At 55.3% G+C, this 18,372-nt stretch overlaps 1 protein-coding gene across 5 annotated transcripts in view; it reads right to left on the bottom strand.

Annotated features, from left to right (window-relative positions):
* The window catches only part of Gse1 (Gse1 coiled-coil protein), a 342,705-nt gene that overhangs the window by 74,223 nt on the left and 250,110 nt on the right, over nt 1-18,372 (bottom strand). Inside the window, exon 1 of one of the 5 annotated variants that reach the window (XM_075977464.1) lies at nt 13,812-14,828. The exons of 3 other annotated variants lie outside the window; for them this stretch is intronic. In XM_075977464.1, coding sequence (XP_075833579.1) covers nt 13,812-13,848 — 37 coding nt within the window. In that variant the 5' untranslated portion in view covers nt 13,849-14,828. Of the gene's footprint in view, nt 1-13,811; nt 14,829-18,372 lie in introns of those variants that run through there. One more of the 5 variants, XM_075977461.1, reaches the window with a different exon arrangement.

Below are 18,372 nucleotides of genomic sequence, written 5' to 3'. Positions count from 1 at the left end.
TCAGGACCCAGCCATGGCGGTTGTGAAGAAGTGAAGAACCGAGAACACACAACTACAATCTGAACGCAGCAATTTAAACCCTGCTCTACCACTGCCTGTCTGTGCAACACGGAACAAGTCACTCAGCCTCTCTGTGCAGTTTCCTCTTCGGTGTGAGGCTGAGGGTGGATGAATGAATCCACAGAAGCCCCTCCAGTCCCGACCTCTGATCCAGGTCCCCCATAAATATAAGTAGCTTTTCCATACACCAGGTCACATCTGTAACACAACACTGTCTCCCATCCCTACCTCTGGTCACTCACTCTTCCCTTTGGATGTCTCGGGTTGTCAACCTGCTTTTATCCCCAACAGTAGACCCATGTGCCTTCCAGAAAGCTCCAGCAACCCTCAGGTCCCTTTTGGGTACCTTATTAATGATAATCACATTGAGGAAGAACAGTACTGGGGACCCCCAGCTGGGTGTCTCTTTCCAGGTCTGCTCCCTCTAACCTACCCTGGAGAGAAGGAGGAGGGGACGCCTGGAGGAGGGAAGGCAAAGCCAACCCCACCCCCAACAGTGGACCTACCCCTTCCTTAAAGGAACTACCTCCTGGGGGTTCCTGTGCACACCCCAACCTTACTTCCCCATTTTGTGTATGAGCACCACCAGGGTGTCCCCCAAGCTCTGAACGCACATGCCTAGCAATGCCAGTGACCTGCCCCAGCAAACTCATAAGGACACTGTAGGCAGGATCTGCCTACCCTCCCCAACCAGGTGCTGTTACCTTTGACTTGTCCCTCCTCACCCCTCAGGTGTTTAGGGTCGGGTTTCACCCCCCAGGAGGTGCCTCAGGTCCTAGTGACCTTAGAAGACCTTAGCTGCCAGCAGCTGTACCTGCCCCAGGGCTGAGACCAGCATGGCCTGTGGTACTTCCTGGTGACAGAGGCCATGATCTCTATCTATGCAGGCCAGATTGGGAACCAGCAGGAGCCAGCAGTCCCTCTCAGGAACAAGAGGCATTATGGCTCAACTGCTAACTACTAACTGCCTCAAGCTTCTGACGTAAAGCCAGGTGTTGGGTCTAGGGTAACCATGCAAATCTAGGCCTGCACTTAGGCTATGGTCTGGGAAAGGTATGTCTACCTGGGGGGGCTCAAAGGTAAATCTCACATCTGGCTCCTTGACAGGTCACAGCCTGAGCTCTTTTCAGCAAGATCCAGGAGGATCCTTCAGAGCACCCAGCCCAGCTGTGACTCCTGAGAGGCGAAACCCTGTCCCCAAAACCCCTTCCCATAATGACCCACACTCATTATCTGCTTGGAGCACCACCTCATGCAGGAAGGCCTCCTAGTCTGCTCCAGGCTGGAATCTGGAACATCCGTGGATCCGGGCGCAGGGAACTCACAGCCTACTGTCCCCCAAGGCCCGTTCTGAGAAGAGCCTGGGAGGCCAGACCTATGGCTGACTTTCACTCCTCCCCACTGCCTGGGCCTGGCATAGCCAGGTGTTGGGGAACTGTCCGACAGCTGCCAAGCACCCATGTCTCTATCCAGCCAGGCAGGAACAGTGCTGCCCGGTGGCTGTTTGCTTAGCATTCTGCCCACTCGGCTCACCACACCGGTCCAACCTGTTGGCTGGCTGTCCACTCTGTGCCCTAGCACCCTGGAGGTGACGGAGCCTTGAGTCAAAGGTTTCTGACTCTGGATAAAAACCCAAGCGGGCGGACGTGCTGGTTTCAAGGCTTCCAATAAAATGCCTTGTGTCACCCTTGACCCTGTAGGGCAGGTGTACAGTGGCCACAGTCATCAGCAAGGCCAGGGACTGGCCAAAGGTGAGCTCCTGGAAGCAGCTTTTTCCTGTACTCTGGGCCCAAAGGATATTCCCAAGGCCATGGCCCTTGAGAGCCATATTGACCAAGGGCCAAGGTCTTCAGTGCTCCCTGGCCCAGAAGAGGCCCGGGGACTGACCTTTAATCCCATCTGACCTGGGGGCTACCTCTCTGGACAGACCTGCGAGAACAGAGGTCAGCTCAGCCTGTGAACCTAGGGGGGTAGCTCACAGTGGGACACCAGATACCTCATTCCTTTCTGCACCCCTCCTTGCCACCCAATGTTCAGGGGGCGACTCCTTGGCTCCATGCCCTGGTGGCCTGTCCAGGCCTAGGGAGGTGCAAAGCCTGCAGTGAGAACATAGAAACCCATACAGTTCAGGCTGGCTCTGAGGGGCACCACAGGCTGGATGGCAGAAGCAGGCAGCCAATGGCCTGTGAGGCTGGGAGCACTGCCCTGCAGATCTGATCCTTGGAAGATACAAGGAGGACGGCGGCCATCACGTAATAACTCCTGCACTGTACAGAACTGGAGAGCCAGCCCTGGGCTCTCAGGCTTTATTTGCTTATTTTATTTTTGGAGATAGCGGTCTTGTCCTGTAGTCCAGGCTGGACTCAAACTCAAAGCATCTCTCCTGCCTCAGTGTCCCAAATGCTGGGATCACAGTTGTGTGCCACCATAGCTGGCCTCATCAAGTGCGTTAAGTAAACAAACTCGCTCTCCGAATCCTAAGTAGGTACAACAGAGGCAGGAAGTTCAGCAAGCAACTCGCCCAAGTCCTCCCAACAGAGATTCTGCAGATCCAAATCCTAGGCTGCCATCCAGATGTGGGGGTGCATGTCTGTGACCTCACCACTCAGGAGACTGAGACAAGAGGATGGAAGATTCAAGGCCAGTCTGCGTTGTATAGAAAGATCCTGTCTGAAACACAAACTCTTGGGCCAGTTGGACAGCTCAGCAGGTAAATGGACTTGCCACCGAGTCTAATGGTCTGAGTTCAATCCTCAGAGAGCCATATGGTGGAAACTGATTTCTGCAAGTAGTCCTTTGACCTCCACAGGCACACTGTGGCCCAGAAACCCCCTACCTCACAACACAAGATAACTGCTAAAAATTTTCACAAAACAGCTCTGGCCTCTGAAATCATGGTACCCTCTAGAGTCCCACAGCATGTCACAGACCTGGGGCTGGTGGACGAGCAACTGATAGGGAGGAGCTTTGAAGCCTGGTGAGGGGACAGTCTGTGCAGAGGTGTGACTGGGGCAGGTCAGAGCGGGACAGCCCTTCTAAGGCCTGACCTCTGGACAGAGCTGCCAGGCAGGGCAGGGAGGAAAGGGTCCTGTTGGAGCAGCCCGAGATGCCAGCTGGCTATGACAGCAGGCTGCAAGGCAATGCCCTCAGGTCACAGCAGGGAGGCCCAGTGGCCCTCTCACCAGGTTCCCAGACCCAAAGGGCATCTTTTTTTTTTTTTTTTTTAAATAAAGCCCTGGCTGTCCTGGAACTCTCTCTGTAGATCAGGCTGGCTTTGAGCGCAGAGATCTGCCTGCCTCTGCCTCTCAAGTGCTGAGATTAAAGGTGTGTGCCACTAGCCACTACCACCAGGCCCAAAGGCCATCTTTTAAGGGGACCTTCATCCGGGAATATCCCCTATCTGGTCCAAGGAGTCACTCGTCATGGCTGTGTCTCCACTAGTGACAGGGAGTGTCTGACTTCTGCTCCAGCCATTCCAACGTTGGCCACTACAGTGAGCTGTGAGTCACCAGCCCCACCTACAGCCCCAGCAGTGGGAGGGGAGGTTCCCAGAGCTTTGCCCGCATGTATCTGGGTCAGGAGCTTGGCTGGCCGCTCCAGCCACTGATCAACCCATGCTCAACTCATCCATGAATATTCATGAGCTTATCCGGTTCCACACTTTCATTTCTGGCCCAAATTAATAATTTACCAGGGAGGTTCATAAAAAATCAGACGTGGATCATTAGCAGCTCCCTGAAAGGCATCTAGTCCTCCCCTCACTCCAGGGAGGGGCTGCTCCTCCAGTGACCAGAGCGGCACCCTGCGTGTAGACCCTCACACATCACTTTCACAGGGCTGCTGAGCTGGGGGAACCCACACAGAGGTGCCTGAGCTTCTCCAGGCCCAGCCTAGACTGCATGGAAGCCCCAAAGGCAGACTCCAGAGGACAGAGTCTAGTCCAGGCCCAGAAGTTAGGCCTCCTACCTGGAAAAAGCAGGCTTCCCAAAGAGCCTGCAGCAGGCTGACTCTCCTCCCAAGAGGCAGCTTCCACAATCTCCCATCCCATCAGCTCTTCAACGTGGTGGTTCCCGCCCTATCAAGGGATGGATTCCTTCCAGCTGAGCGTGGCCTGGCGGGGCTCCTCCCTCTCTGCTAACGGACAGAATGTGGTGTGGAAGAGGCTCTGGTATCTGAGGCCAGGCCCTAGGGGGCCATGGGGCCTCTTGCCTGCATAAGCCACCACAATTCCTGCCATTAATTACATCAGAGGCTGTGAGGAAGCCCAGACCTCACTGAGCACCTCATGGAAGAGGATGCCCCATCTCGGCCCACTGAGGCCCTCACCTATAGCGAGAGCCAACAGCCAGACCTGAAGGTAGAAGGGCCCTTTAGACACCCTGCAGCAGGCACTCCCCCCTCGCCCCCCCCCCCCGCCTCCTAGCTGTGACTGCAGTGGCAGGCACAGCGGGCAGAGGCCAGTCCACAGAGGCACACTGGTGTTGTCTTGACTCCATCTGGCATCCTGTTCCCAGCGTCCTGGGCTAGTAGGTTTCTGGTCTGCACAGCTCAACTAGTTGTCTTTGTCCCAGGTGGTGACGGCCCTCTCCCACAGTCTCCCAATGTTGCTGTGTCCAGAGCTGCCCACAAGGGAACTTTCCCAGCATGGAGGTGGGGGAGGGGACTAACACCTTGTCTCCAGGAGTCTGAGGATCTGAGATAAAGGTGAGCTGAGGCAATGATGCTCTCAGGCTCCTCGAGTGGCAGGAAGTGGTGAGAGCCCCTACTGGGAGCCCCTGCCGCGCAGCTGTGGGTCTGACAGCACCCATCCCCTCCACGCCTCCCAGGTCTCTGCCGAGAGTTCCATTAAGACCCATGCCGCCCCCCCTTACCCTCTTTCATGTCCCTGCTGCCCCCCCTTCTCTTGTCAGATAATCACAGAAACCAGCAAACGGTTGACACGGTTACCAAGACAACAGAAGTTAGGCCTGTGAGAGGCCTGGGAGCTAATCCTAAATGAATTACAAGCCAGAGTGACAAGGGGGTGGGCAGTGTCGGGGGCAGTTCAAAGAAGACTGGGTCAGAGATGAGGTTCCATCTGCCCGCCGCTCCGACATTGCTGGGCGAGGCTGGAGTCCTCAGGGGGCAAGACGCAAAAGCATTTATAAGAACCTAAACTTCTTCCTGGAGAGGATCCAGCCAGAGAAACTCTATCCCACAAGCCTCAGGGTCTGTTGGCGTGGGAGGCGGGTCAGCGTGGGAGTCTCCAGGATGAGCTATTTCCTTATCTGCGACTTGTCACCTGTGACCATTTCGAGAGCAGAGGCTCCCTGGCGTCTTGCAAGGGCCCACAAGCAATGCCCTCCTTCAGGCTTGACATGATCAGGGCCTCTGCTCTGGCACCCAGGGGTGGCATGAAGCCACAGCTGAGAACTAATGACCCAAGAATAAGTCAGCCCCCGATTCCAGAGCATTCTATCCCTTCTTCCTGCACGGGCGTTTACTGACTCTCAGGACAGACGATCTTCAGTGGGATGCATGGCTAGTCTCATGTAATAGACAAGGGAAAGAATGGTGAAATAACCCGCCCAGAGAAGACACACAATCAAGAAGCCAGGATGGAAAGAACAGGTACTCTGCTCCCACCCCCACCAGGCTCCCTGCTTGGGCATTGCTCCAGTAGAGAAACTGACCGCCTTCCAAAACCTGTGGACCCCTCAAAGACACTCTAAAACCCCCTATAATCATCACTCCCTTATCCTCCAGTTCCCGGAGTGAGTCAAGGATAGCAGGCAAGAGAGCCATGCTTGAACCTCACGTACTCAAGGACGATCTCTGCTCGTCATGACTCCATGCCACAGAACAGCCACCCAGAGCTACAGTGGTCACCTGGAAGCCAGAGGATCTGCAGAGGTGACAGCCTCATGCACTGAGTTCTCCCACCCTATATTTATCCTTCCTTTCCCTCGGCATGGCCATCCCTGGTGCCTCAGGGCCTCTGCCAGAGTCTCCATGTTTGAGCACCTGTCCATCAGATCCCGGGAGGCCAACACCTTCTCTTTCTTTCTGGTATCTGGACACCCAGGACCCATATCCTAGCTCCCTAGACACCTCTGTGCCTCTTTCAGAGTTACAGACGACCACTCTGCACAGGACGATCCTTCAAGACTTCTCAGCTGTACCTCTATATGCCTGGGCTTGGCACACTGAATGGACAGCTTCAAAATGTCGGATAAGCTGGGCACAGTGGCCCAGCACTGGGAGGCAGAGGCAGGGAGATCTCTGTGGTTTTTGGTTTTTTTTTTTTTTTTTTTTTTTTGGTTTTTTGAGACAGGGTTTCTCTGTGGCTTTGGAGCCTGTCCTGGAACTAGCTCTGTAGACCAGGCTGGTCTCGAACTCACAGAGATCCACCTGCCTCTGCCTCCCGAGTGCTGGGATTAAAGGCGTGCACCACCATCGCCCAGCTACACGGAGATCTCTGTATGAGGCGGGTCTGTCTCAAAAAAGCAAAAAAAAAAAAAAAACCAAAAACCAAAACAGTAAAAGGCCAGGTGGTGGTGCTGCTGCTGCTGCGCGTCTTTAGTCCTACCATTCAGAAGGCAGAAGCAGAGAAACCCACAGGCCAGGCAATGGTGGCACACGTCTTTAATCCCAGCACTCAGGAGGAAGAGGCTGGTGGATCCCTGAGCTCGAGGCTAGCCTGGTCTACAGAGTGAGTTTCAGGATAGCCAGGACTGTTAATATAGAGAAACCCTGTCTTGAAAAACAAACAAAAAACTAAAACAGAGCAAGTTCCAGGAAGGTTCCAAAGATACAGAGAAACCTGTCTCGAAACTGCCCCCCACACACACACACAAAAAAAGATTAAAAAAAAACAACAAAAAACAAAAAGCAAAACTGCTGGGTCAGGCTGGCAAACTGGCTCAGTAGGTCAAGGCATTTGCTGCTAAACCTGAAACCTGACTTCATCCCCAGGACCCACATGGTGGGAGGAGAGAACTGACACCCACAAGTTTTCCTCTGACCTCCATACCTATGAAGGACCATGCACACACCCCCACACACATAAACACAGAGAAAAACAAACCAAAAAATACTGGGTCCTCTTTGCTCACAGCAGAGCCCAGCTTTTCTGACATCAGATGTGTGATGACATTAGGGTACTCCAAGAGTGATGCCAACACTCCGCTGGCCTCAAATCCTCTGTTACCACGCCCATGGATGCCATAGCCCCAAGAGTCTGGTCCAGGACCTACCCTGCCTCCTCCTGTTGATCCTGGGCCCTGAAAACAAGGTCCAATCTTCCGGCCTCCCCTAGGTCACAGAATGAGACTCATGCAGGATGTCAGGGCAGTGTGGCTCCTACCCAAAGCTCCCCTTTCTCCCACCTACCCCCCCCCTTGGGACCTCTGACTTCTGCAAGAGCCCAGCTGTTTTTTTTTTTTTTTTTAAGGCACACAGACTCCAGAGCCCTGCCCCGAAGGCGTCATCAAGGAGGAAAGCTGGGGTCCCCTCATGGACACAACCTTTGCCCCCCACCTCCAACAGAACCTTCTCCTTTTCTACAGAACCAGAAAACCCCTCAGACATAGCACTCAGAATCTGTCTGTCACCCTGATACTCAATCCACGTTCCACCTCAGAGGGTGGAATTAGGCCAGGCCCACATGCTCCCACTGTCACCACTCAGTGGCACGGCAGGGTCTGGCCTGGGCCAGGCCTGCATGAGCCCAGTCTGCACTGGCTGTCGGGAAGAGGAGCCAGGCAACACTGGTCCCCACAGACAGGGAGGGCTCGGCAGTCTGACCTCTTCCATGACCAAGGGTCTGTGACTTCCTGACCTCACAGGCCATTAAACCAGTAGCCAAAGGCTGGCTGGGCAGCAGGCCAGGCCTGGTCAGAGGGCACTTCCGGCCTCGCTGTGGGTGGGGACGGGAGGAAGGCAGAGTAAGCATGATCCAACAAGGCCAGGGAGTCCAGGGACTTGGGGCAGGATCTGGGCCTGGCTGCCTGCCAAACACCCCCATTTTCAGAGTTCTACCCAGCGTGAGAGACAGCAATGAGGCCCCACGGAGCTGTACAGGGCCTGGCCCTGGTGGGGGAAAAGCCAGAAAAATGAATCTTCCCCAAAGACGTGTTAAAAAAAAAAATTCTCACCCATTCTTTCCCTTTTACCCCAAGCCTTCGGGGATCTAAATATTGCCACACTTTGTAATTTTACGAGCAGACCAAGCTGTACATCACAGTTTTATGTTCCTAAATTAACAAAAGGACCTTAAATCTATATGGGGCTCTTAAAGAAGAAGAAAGAACACGATGTCTAAATTATTTGCTCACTCCCAACTCCCCTCTTCCCTTCTTTAGCCCAGCGCCCAGTGTTTCCTCCTTAGTAAATGGACCACCAACTGGGGGAGGCGTCCCCACTTGTGAAGTCCTTCCTGTGGGAATCACCCCTAGAAAGCCAGAGTCTGCATTCCCCTTCTCTAAAGAAAGGCCAGCCACTTCAGGGAGTGTAGTGTAGTGTTGGCCTAGCATGTTCGAGGCCTTCCCTGTGCACCACCTCTAGACACACACACACACACACACACACACACACACATACACACACACACACTCACTAGGGGCGCAGGAAAGGGCATTTTAAGGCAGACCTGGAGGCAATCGACTGTAATCACAACACCCAGGAAGCTGAGATGGGAGGATGAGAAGTTCAGACCATTCTGGGGTGCAAAGCAAGTTCAGGCCACCCTCAGCTACTTAGGGAGTCCTTGTCTCAAAAATAAAGACTACAAAGAGAGTTGGGGAGATGTAGCTTGCTGGAGCATTTACCTGGCATGTTCAAGGCTCTGGGCTCAAGTCCCAGTGTGGAAAAACAAAAAAACCCAACCTACGTGGTTCTTCCTGAAGAGTGTGGGAATACCAGCTTTACCCAGGGGCCACAGAAAACTGGAAGACACAGGCCTGAGAGACTTTATGGCAAGTGTCCTCAGCTCCAAACTGCCGAGGTGAACAACTGATTAGATCTCATGAACCCTGTCACTTCGAAGACCCACGTCCACCACCAGAAGAAAGCAGACAGAAAACACGGAGCTTGGAGTAAATACCAGAGGCTGAGACCCTCTGGCTCTGGCTGGCTCTGCTGGGGACAGTATGCCTGGCCAGGTCCTCCCACTAGCCACTGTCCTCCGTGGAGGAAGTGTACCCTTCATTTCCCTCCTCGAGACAGAACCAAGCATCCTCAGGATCATTTGCTCCCACAGCGGGAAGAGTCAAGAAGATAAGAAGTCAGAGGGGCAGATCGATGCCCTCCCGTGGCACCGCAGAGACACTGAAGCAGGAGGGAACCTTAATGAACATGAAATTGAGCAGGACGAGAGCCAGACCCTAGTCGGAGGGCCTGAGTCACAGCTGAGACAAAAGGGGCCCTGGCTCTCCCAGTTGACAGACCCAAATGTGGCAGTCCCTCCCCAACTCTCAGGGGTATCCGACAGTAATTAGTGATTGCCCCCAAAGAGCTAGGTGTGAGCCCAATGCAATCACCCCTGAGTGTGAGCTGAAAGATGCTGCCACTGCAAAAGGGGCCACAACTTTTTCCAGGCCTACACTAACCCAAGAGCAGGTCTCCTTAAGACCCCTCAAATCTCAAAAAGATATAGTCAGAAGATGGGTGTAGGCTAGCAAGGGAGGCTGCCCTGGTTCCTTGGCCTGTACAGCCTACACCCCACAAGTCCTGAGCACAGTCCATATCCAGCCTTACACACAGGCTGGACCACTCTGGACACAATCTCTGAGGGCCTTTACTCTTCCATTACCCCAACTTGTGGCAGGGTAAGCTGCTCAGTAAGGACCAGGTCAGAAATGATTCACTATGATCTCAGGAGGCCGTTTTGGGGCACAGAAGATGTCCCAAGGGAGATAAGGATAATTCTACAGCCACCAGCCAGGGTCCTCTCAGGCCTCAGTTCCTTCGCTGCAGGCCTCAGAGCATCCTTTCTGACTGTGGACAGGGAATCCTGGGGGAGGTGAGGTCACCAGGAGTTCAGCTTGGGGCCAGGGCAGGGTCAGCCAACAGCTAGGAACAAGATAAGGGGCCCCAGGAGGGCGCCACCGCCAATACCAGCCGCCATCCCTCCCTGACGGGTCAACAAATATTTATTAAGCAGAAACTCTGGAGCCAGACTGCCTGGGGTCAGGGGTCAGGGCCCAGCTGAGCCCTTTGCTGCTCCTCTACTGCTCGAGTGACCTCACTCTCCCTTGTGCCTCAGTTTCCTTTGCTGTCAAGTGGGGCAGGCATAGCCTGACCTCCCAGCGTTGATTGTTGAATGAGCAAGTCTGGCACGGAACGCGCCGCGTATGCAAAGTGGCTGCAACCTCTTCCTTCTCCGTATTTTATTATTCTTTTTATTTTTTACGACTGCCGTTATTGGTCTGGCAGCAGGCCAAGCAAAAAGGAGACACTCAGTCTCCGCCTGCATGGATCACAAAGTCCTGTGGCGTTCAGGGACGTGGGGATCCAGGCAGACACACACACAGGAGAAAGCTGGATAGGGGACCGCAGAAAAGGTAAGTCATCTGTCACCTGCAGGCCCTGTGCACATGTCCTGCACCTTTCTCTCTGCAGGGGAAGCTGACTGGCCAAGCCATTCCCTCTAGCCGATGAATAAACACTTCTCAACGTGAAGTCAGGAAGCCTGGCCCAAAGCACCACGTTCAAGTCCCCGCTCCGCCAGTAAATCCTGTGAATTTCTGCGAAAATGTTCATCTCGGTAATAATACCAATTAAAACCTTAACGAGTACAGTAGTTACCCAAGCAGCCATTGATTTTATACCCTACCACTTGAGGGTGGAGGAAGGCACACAGGGAGTTTGAGGTCAGCCTGGGTTATACCGCAAGTTCCAGGGCAGCCCGGGATACATGGGACTCTCAAAAACAAAACAAAACAAAACACACTCCATTCCTCAAATCTTCTTCATAGGCTCCTTACACCAAAGATGGACAATTAGCCCAGTAAGCGATCTTAGGCCTGGCCAGTGAACCTGAGCTCCATCACCACTGCTCAAGCCCGCCATGGTGATGAGAGAGCCATCAGGGACGCCATGAAAGCACAGGACTGCCACATGCCAATGGAAACTTCACACCATATGACTACTGGATCTTAGGGAGACGATACTGTGGATCCAAGTCACTGAGGGGAAAACCGAGGATCTCTGGGAACTTTCCTTACCTGCCAATGCTGAGGCTGGGAAGATGCAGAGTTGGACTTCAGACCCATTGTACAGTCTGGCAAGAGAAGCCAGTATCTAGAGCCAACTTAACTAGGACCACCCTCCCACTCCCCGGCAGTAGCTGGTTGGTAGGTTCTGGCCCCTGGCTCTTGGTGGTTGGTTACAGGCCCTTTGCTAGGACCTGATCTTGAGGACAGAACCCAGGGCCCAAAGGCTTGGGACAAAACCTAGAACTCAGATTCCAGGTCCTCTGTGGGCCAACTCGCTGCCTCTCAACTAAAACTACTACTGACCACAGCTGACCAGACAGACACCCGCTGCTCTGAGGCTTGGAAATCCCCTCCCGAAGTGGCAGATAACAGATCCCACAGTGACACTTCCAGAATGGGTCAAAGCTGGGCCTCTTGGGCAGATTGGTGAGGAGGGTAAGGTAGCAATGCCCATCCCACAGGGTGTATGGGAGGTTCCCCAAACCACCTGCAGCTGGGATGATACACACACGGCAGGTGTGCCTAATACTACACTCCGCTCCCAGGGTGGAAAACCCTAGCGGGGACCTTCGGGAAACTCCAGTAAGTGAAGAACCTTCATCCCGTGGCTAACTTAACTGAGCCCTCCTTCCTGGGGAGGGGGCCAGGCCCTCCCCTCTCTGAAGGATCAGAACTAGCAGGATTCACCTTGCTGACCAGACAGGACAGCCTAGGGCCTAATCCCAGCCAAGGCTGACTCCTCTAATCGCTCTGAATTTCCCAGTGTGACACTTCCTCCTTCTCTTTAGAGGCTCCCTGTGTAAATACAGAATCAGTCACCTGACAAGCAAATCACCAGGCAGCCCTTGGGTGGCAGGTGGAGTGGGGTGTAGATTTCAAACACCTGCCCTTTTGAGCTGCCCAGTACTTAGGAAGATTCCTCTTGCCACCAGCCACCTCCAAGGCCCTAGAGAGGCGCTGGAGAAGCAAAAAGGAAAGTACCATCCCCGCTCTCCTCGTCAAAGATTAAGTAGGATATGGCAGGATTCTGAAGGGGCTATGACATACACCTTCCCATGGGGACATGGCTGGGCTCCAGAGGACGCCTGCCCTCCTGCAGAGATAACACTGTTGGAAGCTGGGAATTCCCTGCCCTGGCTCTAATTTTGGCTGGATCTCTGAAAGGAAATATGGACGTGAACTGATGGGGACAGGGAGACCAGCTAGAAGCTGACAATTGCTATTTCAGATCAGACCCTGAGGAGGAGAGACGGGATTGTGAGTGGCTGAGAGATAATCTTCCAATAAAAACTGCCTGGGGCCAGGTGCTGTTGGCACACACCTTTCTGTGGCACACACCTTTCATCCCAGCACCAGTGAAGCTGAGGCTGGGGAATCTCTGTGAGTCCCAGGCCAGCCAGAGCTACACAGTGAGACCCTGTCTCAAGACAAACAACTGCAAGGGACTGGAAACTCCAGGAAACAGACCAGATTTGTCACAGGGTAGGGCTGGACACTGCAGGAGCCACAAAGAAACTCGGAGAGCCACGTACAACCATCCTGCAGGCGAAATTAATACCACTATCCCCCTCTTCCATGTAACCCTTCATCTCTGCTATATTAACTCAGTGACAGCCTGTGCCCTAGGTCAGGGCAACCAAGGCCAGCTCCGTGGAGCTGAGTCCAGCCCAGGCTGGTTCTTGGCTCACGTCTCTTCTTCTACGAGGACTCCAGAGCGATGGGGGCCTGCCAAGAGCCTCAGGACCCAGAGAACACACAAGGAAAAAAAAAAGGCAACGTTAACCAACACCCAGCCACGTGCACCTTTCCCTAGCAAAATTATTCCGAAATAATCTTCAGGGAACAGCAGATCATATCAAGCACGAGGGCCCCCTGACCCCTACTTCTACAGCACCCCAACACCTCTGCATCTCACAAATGCCCTAACTTCAACAGAAACAGTGTGCCAGGGCTCAGGGAAAGAAGAAATAAAAATCCAGCTCGTTCTTAGAACAAGCGGCCACACGCAGCCCAGCCCTCCCGACCTGCGGTCACGTGGAGTCGGACCCGGGGGTACCCGAGGGGGAAGACACCCGGAGGGCCGGGTTCCCACGCCCGCCTGCTCGCCCTGGGCTCTCCTGCTTCCCTCGCGCCCGCGTGCAAGTATCTTAAGGGTGGAGGGGCTCCCCAGCTCTCCCGCGGTGGCCCCCGAAACTGAAAGTTGCAGGGCAGCGGCTGTCAGCGCGCACCGAGGCTCAGGAAACAGGAAGCCGCGCGCGCTGCGGCCGCGGCCCCTCCCGGCCTGGCACAACAAAACCTTCCAGGGAATCGGGAGGGGGCGGCAGGGTCAGGGGGGCCTCCCAGGTCGCCGCCCGCGGGAAAGTAACTTCACACCCGCGCGATCGCGCCCTGGGCTCAGCGCCGCCGGCTCCGCGCAGACAAAAGGAGCGAGACGCGCACCGGGCCGGGCGCCCCACGCGGCAGCGCGCACCGAGCGGGCAGCCGAGCCGCGCGCCCCTGTGCGCCCCTACGCGCCCAGGCCTGGAGACCCGAGGACCCGGCGCACCACTCGCTTACCTGGTAAGTAATAGAGAGGCGGCTTCAGTCCAAACATGGCTCAGGTTAGAATTCCATAGTGGCCAGAGAGGGACGAAGAAGGAAATGAGGAAAAAAAATTCAAGCCCAGCAATGAAACAAAACCAGCGTCCAAGCCACGGCACTCAAAAATGTCCAAAACAATAAAATAAAGGCAAAGGTGCAATACCCCGAGCGCTGGGGGTAGAAACCAGTTTGTGTGTTCTTTCCTTTCCCCTCTCCAAGAAGATCAAAGGCTGTCTCTCAGTCCAGCGCCCGGGCAGGTTCGGCCACCTCGGCCGAAGCAGATCCACAGTGAGGTAATTGACCAAGGAAGGGCCGGAGCCTCCACAGCGGACCGGCGTCTTCGCCGCGTGTGTATTTTCTGCCTTTTGGACTTGAGATGCAAATTAAAAAAAAAAAAGGAGGGGGAGCTGGTGGAGGGAAGAGGGCGGGAGAGCAGAAGAGGAGAGAGAAAAATAAAAGGGGGGGCGGTGAGGGTGATGAAATTGGGGGGTTAAGGTCTTCAGGGATTACTCATTGGAAAGAAAAAGAGACAGGAGAGAGAGAGAGGAAAAGGGAGAGAAAAAAAGCACCCCCTAAGACGTGCGAACAGCAATCTCGCCTCCATTCAGCCATTTGAATGTCAAGGGCGAGGGTCAAGAGACCTGTTTCCAACAGGGTTTCACGTTCAGAACCAGAAGGGAAAAGGAAGGGGGGCGGCGGGAGGGGGCATCTGGTTGCCAAGGAGAAATCGGCTTTGTTTTCGTTTCCCCTTAGCTACTGGGTGAGGAGGGGCGGGGTGCAGAGAGGAGGAGGGGGGCGCTCGGCAGGGGTGCTGGGGGTGGAGAAAATTAATACCCAAACAGCCTAGAAGTACCGAGGGGCAGATTTCGCCTAGTCAATAGGAGAGGCGGCGGCGACAAACAAGTCTTGGGCTAGGGACGCTAGCGAGGGCAGGCTCCCCTCCCCCCTCGCCACCAGCACCCCCCCTTTTTGGTTATCTCCCCGCCCGGCGTCCCACCACTGACTCAGACGGAGGGGGTGGGGAGGAGGGAGAGGAGGAGGAGGAACTCGCGGGGGCGCAGCCGGCAGGAGCAGGAGAGCGGGAGGCAAGAGCGCGCGGCGGTGGAGAGCCCCTCGATCAATTTTCATGCAAGAATCATTATCGGTAAATTGGAAAGCTGGCTGCCTGACAGCAGATTTGTCTCTCCTAATGAAAGCGAAAGGGAAGGGGCGCAGCGGCGGGCGGCTCCTTCCGTCTGCGCTGCGTCCTCCCGGAGCTCCCGGCTGCGCGCCGCGGTGACGAAGAGTCCCACTTGCGACCTGCCTGTGCGCGGCCGCAGAGCCTTACAGACCAGACCCGCCGCCGAGGGCCAGCAGCGGATGCTCCCGCTTCGGATTGCACGATTCTCCCCTCTGTCCGGGAGCGGGCCGTTTGCAAACAGTGGGCGGCTGCGGGCGCCGCGGGGCCCCCCTCTGGCTGCCCAACTCCGCGCTCTGGCCGCCGGCCCGCCCTCGCTCCTCCCCACCTACGTCTGACAGCTGCGGGAGCCGGGAGCACGACCCCCCCCCACACACACACACGACCGTGCCCCGGGGAGGCCGGGGCCGCCCTTTGTGCAGCCCGCTGGGGGCTGTGGAGACCGCGCCCGGGAGAGCTAGGGACGGCGGTTGGCCTCTCTTTCCTTTCCTCCCGCCCCCCCCCACGCCCTACCCCTTAAAAAATCCCTGTTGCAAGTGTAATCAAATGCTTGATACCATCTCCCACACTCTCCTGCACCCGGGCATTATCAGATCCGGGAAGGCATGCTTCCAGGCAAACAGACCTAATAAATGCTATTACTGGGACTCTGCAAGCCCCGGCTGCACCATAGTAACGAGAGCCCGGCTAATTTGGTTTAAGCAAACGACCGACTGCACTGAGCGTGAGTGTGGCGCCTGTATCTCCCCTCCCCAGCCGCCGTGCGTTCACACCAGCTCAAGAAGGCCCCAAGTGATAATTCCCCAAATCGAAGGGGAAAAAACCCTGCCGCCAAACCACATCCTGTGCGCTCATTGTCCAGCCCAGCGATTTTAAAGAGACAGCATCCATTTACCCACACACCAGCCCCTTCTACTAAACGCACGCGGCAAAGCAAGTATCAAGATGCGACCATTTGTTTTTCAAGTCCTTTTACTGAAGCTCTCCCCCACCGCAGCGGCGCAACTGACTGGGATCCTAACTCGGTGACACTAAAGGTCACCTTTTGACCCCAGATCCTCAAGTCCCAGCCGGCAGGTACGCACAGCAGGCGCATGGTCGTGCCAGGCGGGGGTTTCTGCCACGGCTCTCTGATCTCGGCACCGCTCTCTGATCTCGGCACCCATCACGGGTCTCCAACCAGTGTCCCCAAGATCCTAATAAACTCGGTGGCTTCAGATGACAGCCGAACTTCCAGAACACCGGACACCAGAGGAGATCTCTAGAGGGCACTTTGAGGGAGGTGGGGACCCAGTGTGCCTTCTGACTCTGGCTGCACGACCTCTGCGGCCCCGAGGAGGGCGCTGCAGTGGGCCTCTGACCGCTCTGCCCCACGTGACCCCAGAGGTCAAGCCGGGCCCTAGGCTGCAGCCCTTTGTTTTCGGGGGCGGGGGGGGGGGGGCTGCCTGTAAGGAGAGGACACACAGGCGGGGCTGGAGTGTCTAGGGCCATCACCTCCATCACCTGCCTGCACGATTCAGGGAGCTCCGGATGGTAGAAGAGGGACCAGATGCCCTCTACACACATACACCCCGCCCTGACCTCTCAAAAGTACTTAGGGGGAAAAATAAAGACTATTTTTAAAAGACCCTAAACTATCAGTTTGTGTTGTCACTCTTTTATTGGTTTTTAATTCTCCGGGATTACGGGAACAACAGTAGTAATTAATACGAAACCTTCCTCCACTGTATATGCTAATGGCAGGAGCCATAAAAATTAATTTGCAAACATGTCATTACACAATAGCTATACAGGCAATAAACCTGTAATTATGGGCCAATCACAGGCAGGGTACAGAGGGAGGATGCTCCCCCAATAGGCTGGGCACCCCCCTCCTTTCCCTGCTAAAAGTAGAGGAAGTCATTCTGAAAGGAGCCATCCTTCTTGGAGCCACCTGTGGAGAAAGAGCTGTCCAGACTGGAGTCCAAACTGCCCGGCTTATGTGCCAGCTCCTAGGGCCAGTGGGGACCCATAGGGGGCAGGGGAGGCCTGGGAGAGTGCCGGGCGGTGGAAGAACAGGCACAGAGGAGCCCCACTGTGGTGGGCCAGCTGCACCTAACATCCCTGTATCACTGTGCCTCCTCAAAGACAAACCTCTCTCCTAATAAGAATTCCAATGCCTGCATCCAATTATAGAGACCGTGCGGGCCAAGCCCTAATTGCTTAGAGCCGCACCCTGGGGAAGGAGGCTAGCTGTGTGCTGTTACTGATAGCCTGGCTCCTTTGCCCGAGCCTGGAAGCTCAAAGTAGGTTAGTGATAGGAACTTCTGGAGGGTGGAACACTATGCACTCTGCTGGGGGAGAGTGGTCATCCCACAGCCCCCCCCAAAACCTGGTGCCCAAACAGCCAGGAATACAAAGCCCCCTCCCGTCCCTAGCAGCCAGCTCAGTGCTGGCTGTCTTTGAATGGTTGGGTTGTTTGACTAATGTGGCTGAACAGGGTAGCTGGCTGCACTTTCTCTTTCCCACTGGCCCCTGAGGCTTTGCTGTGGTGGGTGGACCCCATCACTACAGCCATTCATATCCCAGGGGGAGCCAGCCCTCCATCAGGCATGTCTGTGGCCTCCTTCAGATGGGACACGAGCCCAGTGCTCCCACCACAAACCATGTGGGCACACCATCACCAGCTGTGGGTGTCTGGATAAGGCTATTGCCTCCCTGGGTTTTACCCCAGAAGGTTTCTGTGCAAGGAAAGGTGGTCCTTGACTATCTCTGTCCCTTCTTCTCCCAGAGTCTGCTGAGCCAGTATCCCCTCTCTTTTTAATGTGTGGAGGGGTTGATGAAGAAGAGGCAGCAATGGGGAGGCTGGACCACCCAGAAACCATCCTTCCTCTGGACCTTTTGAGAGGCAGGGACACCACAGGCCATTCTTCCTCTTAGCTCCAGAGAGACACCACCCTGAAAGCCACCCAAGATCAGGAAGAGAGGTGCTGACGACATCACCCCCCATTTGTCAATAGGAAAGAAGGTAGGGGTCCAGGCCACCCTGAGGAGATGCATGAAACCAGGAGGTCCCCATTCTGAAGGTGCAGCACCCACGCTAGCTGCCCCTTCAACACAGAGGGGCCCCACACTCTAGCAGGGCTACTCTTGCAAGGGCTCAGATACAGCCCAGCCAGTCCCAGTCAGCTGAAACACAGTAAAAATAGACCCTCCCACATGCTAAGGCAGGCAGCTCCCTGCCAGCTGTGCCCATCTCCCATCATGTGCCATGCCCCCCAGGCCAGGAGGCCAGCTTGCCTCCCTGAGGAGGTGCACAGAAGGAGCCCTCATGCCATAGACTCTAGGAAAGAGCGGAGCCTGGAGTACCAAGGCTGCATG

Source organism: Microtus pennsylvanicus, chromosome 6, assembly GCF_037038515.1.
Source record: "Microtus pennsylvanicus isolate mMicPen1 chromosome 6, mMicPen1.hap1, whole genome shotgun sequence".
NCBI classification, from domain to species: domain Eukaryota; kingdom Metazoa; phylum Chordata; class Mammalia; order Rodentia; family Cricetidae; genus Microtus; species Microtus pennsylvanicus.
This window is presented reverse-complemented; position numbering and strand designations above follow the sequence as displayed.